Source organism: Sesamum indicum, linkage group LG9, assembly GCF_000512975.1.
Source record: "Sesamum indicum cultivar Zhongzhi No. 13 linkage group LG9, S_indicum_v1.0, whole genome shotgun sequence".
NCBI lineage: Eukaryota > Viridiplantae > Streptophyta > Magnoliopsida > Lamiales > Pedaliaceae > Sesamum > Sesamum indicum.
Genome location: NC_026153.1, coordinates 8,275,852 through 8,284,023, shown reverse-complemented (window position 1 = coordinate 8,284,023; position 8,172 = coordinate 8,275,852). Strand labels below are relative to the sequence as shown.

The window sequence follows — 8,172 nt, the reverse complement described above, 5'->3', positions numbered from 1 at the left end:
ACACCAGAAGGGGAAGGCCACGGAGATTCCAAACCCGAAGTCCAGAGACGATCTGATTATCGCATCTATCAGATCTATAAAATGATGGAGGTAATGAGAGCGGATCTATCAGATCTACAAGAATTGACGGGATCTTTTTCCCAACTCGGGATTGTGGATTTAGTCAATTTTGCCAAACCAATGAAATCACTCCAGCATTACCATTGCCTGAGGGAAGTACATGTTCGGGAAGTACATGTTCTAATGATCCTCCACAGGATCATTCGATGAGAGAAAGTGCGGATTTACACACTAATGCCACTCCGACGTTCGTGGGAACTAGGCTAAAAGAGAATCCAGGAAGAAATCCTAAAAAGGAGCCTGAAAATACACCTTGGGTAAGAGCCATGCTCCAGCCCCAACATCCATATGGCGCTATACTTAACCTAGATATTATCGATTTCTGAAATACCGAAAAGTTGATAGATAGGTTGCAACCATCAAGATAGCAACAACTACCCTAGAGTTCGACAAGGAAAACTTCATAAAACTTGTTGAGTTGAGCTTGGAGGGATTTGTGAAGATTGGATGGGGTAATATCCCAGAAGATACCAAAGCCAGCATCCTTGCCAGAGATCCAAAAGGCACGATTGTAGACTGACTAGGAAGGCTTATCAAAATACACTACATCGGTGATGGAGACTTCAAATGAGGTAGAGCAGAAAAGGCTAAAGAATATGCAAAAGCTCTCTTCAGCCTTGAACTAAGAAGTATTTGTGCTGTAGATGAATATTTCTATTTGTTGTGCAAGTATTTCTTCAAGAATGGAATAGCAACGAAAGTAGTAGCTCCAATGTTCTTTGCAAAAATATGTAGACCATGGAGGAAAATGTTGATCTAGTCATACAAAGTACCTGAAGGACAGCTAGATTCAGTTGAAAGGAGAATGTTTTTCCTTAAAGACAAACTGAGGGATTGGTGTTATCAAGCATCCATCCAGTAAAAAAAGACTGAGAGGTAAAATTAAACGAACTCCTCTCTGTTGTGATAACAACGATTTTCTGACTATTATAAGAGAATCGAGCGAGCCGAGGAAAAGGAGGAAGCAAAATAGTGACTCCTACCCTAGGAGTTCTAGAAGAACCTTTTCTCGACGAAGATCATGGTGGTCCAAGTCAAAAGCCAGAACATATAAATCTGAATAGAGAACAGGACCAACAAGGGCTTCATCTATACGAACAGATACAAGGTCCACCGGAAGAGCCCCTACAAGAAGAACTTTCAGACGGGCCCATACCCGAACCAATGAAAGTTTCAAAGACTGCAATTGCTGGACTTGCGGGGCAAGAGGACAAATATCTCCAGACTGCCTGCAAAAACGTTGTGAATTGAGAAAATTTGAAGCCACGAATGATATTCTAGATACAGTATACTATGGCGATTTGGTACCCATCTACCAATTTGAAGATCTTCCATCAGACGAAAGTGTCTTTGAGGAGGAAATGGAGACTGATTCGGATGGATCTTCAACCGAATCAGAATAACTATAACGAGGGGGATAGGCTTCAAACCTCCGAAAGCCTGTCAGGATTTTTTTCCAGAATGATGGTGTAAAAAAAAACTATGGGAAGAATCATGCGATAAGATTCCAACCTCAGCCCATATAACGGATTTAGGATTGGAGGAATTGGGAAAGTCCTGAACAAGATAGGACTGAATCAAAGGAAACATCACATAATCTACAAAGTAAGTATTCATTCTAGGATTGCATACAACCTAGCAGACCAAGAGTTTAATAGAGTCTTAACCCTTCACCAAGATTTTAAAAGAAAAAATCTAATGAAAGAAGGTAATAGACCATATTCTATAACTTATAGAATTGCATATGCCCTTTCTAATACGTATCATTTAGATTTATTTCTTAGGAAAGAGTATATTGAAATTCATAGAATTTTCAAGAAATTTACTAAGTAATGACACCAGATCCAATAAGGATACCTAGAATAGGTGGTGTTGATATTATCATAAAAGATCACCCAATTTTAGATAGAACACTTAGTTCTAGAACTGAGTTTTGTAGAAGGATGTCCTTTTCGGAAGAAAGGATTACAGGCTACAAAGGAAAAGAGAAAGAGTCATTAAAAACTTTAACTCATCAAGAGATTAGGGTAGATAATGTAAAACTTAGATGCCTGAAGGATGGAAAGAAATACAGGTTATAGTTGACATCACTAAGAAAGATAATTTTTTTCCCTTGTGATGACTTATATCATTTGCAGCAACCTGCTGTTGGTAAATATGAAGGCATGTTAGAAATAGCAGGTCATGAAATTCTAGTTGCAGGTGTAGCAGGACAAGAAAAGGGGACTATGACTTCGGGGTTAAATTTTCTCGAAAATCATAAACTATGGGGAAGAAAAGGTAACGACATAGAATTTAGTCTTGATGGTGTTACCATAAAGATTGAATGGCGAGTCCCTTCTCTATCTACATATCTGTTGGTATGTTATATGATCAGTATAAGACAGAGTATTTTGCAGCTTATATTGATTCAGGATAAAAAAATTACACGGCAAAATTTGAAGTTTTCCCTAAGGAAGCAAGGAAAACCTTACCCGTTATTACAGGAAGAGATTTTTCACAAAACATCTTGATACTCAATAAGAAAATATGAGAAGCCAAGATCATGATCGGAGGAGCATTTGGATCACCCTGGTTTAGGGTAAAAACACCTCCTATTTACTTTCATGATACAGGTGCCGATATCTTGCTAGGTAATAATTTCGTTCAAAATATTTTCAAGATAGATGCAGGATAATCAAAAAAATTTGTTAATATGTACTACTAACTGTTGTAGTGATATACATGTGTTGTAAAGAGAAAAGCCATTTCACAAGATAATGCCTATAAATTTTCGCAGCAAACGTGGTGATTTTGATGCCACATTAACTCATCCAAAAATGCAGGATAAGAGAAAATTTAGTAAAGTTCTTTTGTCTTTCAGGCAATAGGGACTCATAGATCGTGATAGCTTCTATAAGGAATCCGAGGAGAAAATTATAAACCTTAAGGAAGCACTACTGGAAATGAAATCGCTAGAAATTAGCGAGAAAAGCCTATTGGTGCTTCAATTAATTAATATATTATTATTTTTATTTTTTAAATTAAATAATTATTATTAACTTACCCACTCATCATGATTTTAAACAGCTATTTTTGGTAGTTTTTCTTTCTCATTTATTTTTATCTTATATAATATATATTATCTTATATATATTTGAGATAATTTTTAACTTAATATAATTTAAGAAAATATTTTATTTTCAATATTTTATGAAAATTTATGAACATCCATAAGATGTGACACACTTACTAGTGTATATATAATTAGTTGGAGTGGAGAAGCAAGAAAACTATCTTTGGTTCTTCACAAAAAGCACAAGAAATCAAGTGCACCACAGGTACTGCTGGTTATGGCGGAAGAGAGAATGAAGGGCGAAGAGGAGAAGAGAATCCCACGCGCGGAAATGGCAGAATCCCCTACCGCTGAATCAATCATCGCTTCTGTCAATTCGAAGGCGGAGGACTCAAATCAGCTGAAGCAAAACGATCGCAGCGCATCTCCTTCATCCTTAACAAAGAATACCAATCCTGCAGATGCCACTAGTAATGGGAACAAGGCGAAATCATGCAAAGGGTGTCTCTATTATTCGTCACGTTTCAAGGCCGATTCTCGGAACCCTCTATGCGTTGGCCTTACCCGTTCCCTTCCCAGTGGTAACCCTAATTTCCCCTGCTTTTATCGTGTTCTTGATTTTCGCAGCTTGGCCTATTTTCTTTGGGGGTTTTGCGGTTAACGCCGAACTGATGTTTGAGGTCTTGGATTCCCACCATTCCTTTTATTGTGGGTTTGTTTCATCGCCTTGTTTTTGGGTTTTTCCTCCTTGTTTCTTTGATTTTTCTTTTCGAAATTCTATGGCGTTCGAATTTTGTTTCTATGTAGATGCGGTTTCATATATAGAGAAAGATAGCAACTCCTAGCGTGGGATATAATATTTGTGTTTTTATACAGTTCTGATGGAAATAAGAAGATGCGGACCCAATTGATTGGAATATTTGCTTTCGTGTTTTCTTTTGGCAACAGATGTGCTTATTAGTTATGGCCACCATGGGTGTTTCTAGTAGTATATATCTGATCGAACAGATGCTAGAAAATAAAAAGCCTGATTCTGATTGACGTTTTACTAGATACCTGGGTGTTAGAGAGTGGGTGATGTTGATGTCTGTGTGCTACATTTTGTGTTTATAACATGATTGTAAAGTTTCTACTGCATTTGTTGTGGATGCTTGAAACTCTATGCAGCATGAGAAAATCATGGAGATGATTCAAACTTTATGGCTTGTGCTTGATTGCATATTGAGTAATGTACGTAATGTGTTTCCCAAGTTATTCCATTTCATATTCTTCCATTTCTCCTATTAATCACCGGAGATAATGTTGCAAGTGGATTTGATTTCTTTTGATGAATAGTACCTCAACATATGGTCGGACAATCTGAAATGGAAGCATCTAAAGAGGGTAGAAACCTAGCAGATTTTAGATATGCCTGCGTCGGCTATTCTCTTTACTCGGACCATAAAGAACAAGCCTCAAAGGGGCGACAGACTCAAACAGAATTGCCAGTTTGCGTAGGACTTGAGGTTAGTTTTCAGAGTGCATTGTTTATCTGGCTTGGTTTGATTTCTTTGAAGCATGGGAAGATTGTAGTGAAACAGTTGTGTGAGTTTTTATCTCTTTATTTAAGGAAAAAAAATTGTAGTAATTTCGTCCCGTGTATGTTTTATCCAAGAAAACTTTATGTTCATGCCTTTTAATTTACCATCAAAATTGACATTAAGAGAATGGAAAAATCTTTAGGAGCCTACTAGATGGTCAAGTAAGAGCAAAGAGTTTAAGAAATTTTGGGAACATGGAGCAAGATCGCGGCAAGGAGATGGAAGTATGTGAGTAGGTTTTGTTCAAATTGCAGATTGAAGGAAGAATGTTGAGGAAATTCTAATTAAGGGAAAGAATAGTAGTGGGTTAGGGAAGAATTGCATGGTAAAGCACTTCTACTAATCATTGAGCTTTTGTTGGATTGAGTTGAGATACTCTTTTGTTGAGTGATTGAGACACTTACCGCAAAATCCATATGCTTCTCTAAGTGGTAGCATGTTGAGTAACTCAAGTTATTGATCATGTTCATGAGTTCATGGCTAAACCATACTGGTTTCTTTCACTTAAACATGCAAATACTTAAAATAAAGTCCATATCTTTGTGTATAATTAATATATCTCATTTTGGTTGTTAGAGAGGATCATTCATAAGTTACCCTATGTAGGTTATTGGTTAGTGATAGGTGAATGCAAAAGAGTAGTGGATTTTGATGGTTATCATAATTTTTTGTTTCAACTTTTTCATGTCAATCAGTACCATGTCTTGCGAGCGCTGTTCGTGTCTTCTTCTTACTACATATAATGGTACTTACTTTATTTAGCCTTTTACGCAGGTTTTAGTGGATCGCAGAGTTAACGCTTCTGATTCTACTCATATTCATAATAAAGAAGGTATCCTCTTCTATGTTTCTTATTGATGAAATGTCATTTACAAACTTCATTCATGACTTAAAGACACAGATTAGTTGGAGCACTTCATTGATTACTATTCACGAGGCTAGTATCAAGAAGAAGGTCAATTGGAACTCAAAAAAACTAGGTGACGTCTTAGGTGGTCCATCATTTGAAAAAGAAAATGAACTGAATGGAACTAGTGAGGCAAGAGTATTAGTATTTTTGTTCTGCTGTTTTGAGAAAGGGGTAGTGAAAATATTGTTGGAAGAAAACAAACGGAAGTTACAGAACAAACTATAATTACCGAAAATATGCAAGGTCAAATATGTAATCTATTGGAGTTTTCCACAGAAATTATTATGAGGACTTGGCCGTGCTTAACATGCCTCATGATATTGGTTTCTTAGTAAAAAAAAAATCTTAGTGAGTTTAAGTTTTCAATCATCATTGAACGGCATGATTAATGATGAATGTAGTTGTACGGATTATTTGAAACAAATGTGAAAACATTAATTTATTGGTCTGGTTTCCCAACTTGCAAAATCTTCTACAGTCATTTTCCATCTGTTGGTCTATTCTAATAAAGATTATTCTCAAACTGAATGCATAATCAAGCTGATTTATTGTTTCACTTCTAGTCTGCACCTTCTGAAATTTGTACTGATAAATAATGCATGATTTTTACTTTTCTTTTTCCCCCTATTTCGATTAAATACTGACTTAGGGGCTTCATGTGTATGCCAACACACTAGGCACAATGTCTTTCAATTCTTTCCCTTTTTCTTTTTTTCTTAATGCATATGTGCTCTTTCCATATGTAATACTGGCATGACCATGTTTGAAGTACTAGTAAAAGAGTCTTTTGTATTTTGAATTACATCTCTCGAACAATGAAAATAATATCCCTGTAATAGAATACATCTAGGATATTTATTTGCTTAAGGTCCAGTTAGAGCTGCTTCTTGAAGTTACGACGGTTATTTTGTGATACACCTTGGAGCAAAACTTCAAATAATCTATGTTATTGCTTCTCTCAGATGGCAATGGATTGCCTCAGCATCGATTACCTAAACCAACTAATCCAACGGGGGATGAGTTTTTTAGCAGGCAAGCTCCTATATGTTCCATTTTGCAATTATATTACCATCTTGTAGCTGTCTACCAGGTTTGAGCATATCATAGTCTTGTAACTCTTGTTGCCAGCATTTCTATCTTGAATGGGCTTTCGTGTTTAAATAATGTTCAAGAAATATCCAATGTATTTAGTCACATAATTATATGCTAGTCTTCGCTCTTACCTTGAGCCTGAATGCAGTATTACAATTTCAACAAAATCCTATTTTACAACAACCATCGTAATAGAATTATCGACTAGTTCAACTCAAACTGAAAAATATTGCTGGCTTCTAACTCACTATTCAATGAAGCTTGACCTGAAACAACTGCGTCCAGCTTTATTTACTTCCAAGTGACTTTAACGGAACCTTTTCTTGTGCTTGTCTACGTTCTAATTATTGAGTTCTACCAGAATATCTCTTCTTTTCTAATGCAGGTTTACTCGAAATGCGAACCTGGTTGCAAACGGCGTAGTCAAGAACATACGTAAAGTCGGGAATCAAATAAAACAGAGTCTTGATGACATACTGTATCCCTACAGAAGAAGACCGAAGTAAGAGGCTGATTCAGCGTGTCTGGAAAAATAAAATGTGGTGGAGCAGGAATCAACCTTGAGCAATAATGTAATATACCTCTGCTGTCTCCGTTTACTGCATTCCTCTTCTCCTTGTTCAAATTGGTAACTCACATCAAGGACAGGAGAGGCAATTTTTTTTGTTCTTATATATGGATAACAATTATGTGGCTATTTCTGTACCGATCTTTTGGTTGTGGGAAGTAGGAATTCTGTTATAGGCTGCATGTCATAGCCTGTACTGTATGCTTCATTTTATTACTGTAAAGTGACAACTGTGGAATTTACCAAGTTTAAATCATGGTCTTCCTTAGGAATGTCGAAGTGGAAGTTGTGGTCTGTATTTGATTTGTCCATCATTATGACTTAAAAATAGAGTTATACTTCATAGTGTGATTGATTTGAGGCATGGCTTCTAACTTGGAGGGTGGAGGGGAATGGAAGGCTGATAGATAAATGTGTGATAGAAATAGAAATATGTTTGGATTAGGGGTGTTCAACCAAATTGTCCAACCGATTGGTCTAATTCAAATCGTACCGTAACTTGCGGGATATGGATAGGGTGGGTTGGGTTGGAAAACAATAAATGTGGGAAAGGGGGAAGTCCACCACTTGTACCCCTAGCAAACACAACACATCAATCAATAATGCTTCCAATTCACTTATTGCATATGATTAAATTTCTTAGTTCAACAAGCTCAAATGTTTTATACTCAAGTACATAATTTTAAAGTCGAGCTTATTTTTTTTAAAAAAATAATAATTTATTAATTATATTAGATTAAAAACGAGATTTATTTTTTATTTGATAAAAACATATTTCTAATTTAAAAAATCAATAATTAATATAAAAAATATATATTAATAATATTAATTAATTAATTATAAAATT

General features: G+C 35.9%; 1 protein-coding gene across 2 annotated transcripts; it reads left to right on the top strand.

Moving 5' to 3' along the window:
• Positions 3,380 to 7,623, top strand: LOC105171105. 2 transcript variants are annotated; one of them, XM_011092120.2, is made up of 5 exons: positions 3,380 to 3,756; positions 4,511 to 4,680; positions 5,530 to 5,587; positions 6,628 to 6,697; positions 7,143 to 7,623. In XM_011092120.2, the coding sequence occupies exons 1-5, from the start codon at positions 3,453 to 3,455 to the stop codon at positions 7,261 to 7,263; spliced, it is 723 nt and encodes a 240-aa protein (XP_011090422.1). In that variant the 5' UTR covers positions 3,380 to 3,452; the 3' UTR covers positions 7,264 to 7,623. The 2 variants fall into 2 exon arrangements, with proteins under 2 accessions (XP_011090422.1, XP_011090423.1); XM_011092121.2 differs by having other exon boundaries at positions 7,119 to 7,275.

Bases quoted from the DNA above. Each gene is read 5' to 3' on its own strand.
- LOC105171105 (XM_011092120.2), top strand. From the start codon at position 3,453: ATGGCGGAAGAGAGAATGAAGGGCGAAGAGGAGAAGAGAATCCCACGC. The intron at 5,588-6,627 runs GTATCCTCTTCT...TGCTTCTCTCAG, and splicing joins TCATATTCATAATAAAGAAG to ATGGCAATGGATTGCCTCAG. The intron at 6,698-7,142 runs GCAAGCTCCTAT...TTTCTAATGCAG, and splicing joins GGGGATGAGTTTTTTAGCAG to GTTTACTCGAAATGCGAACC.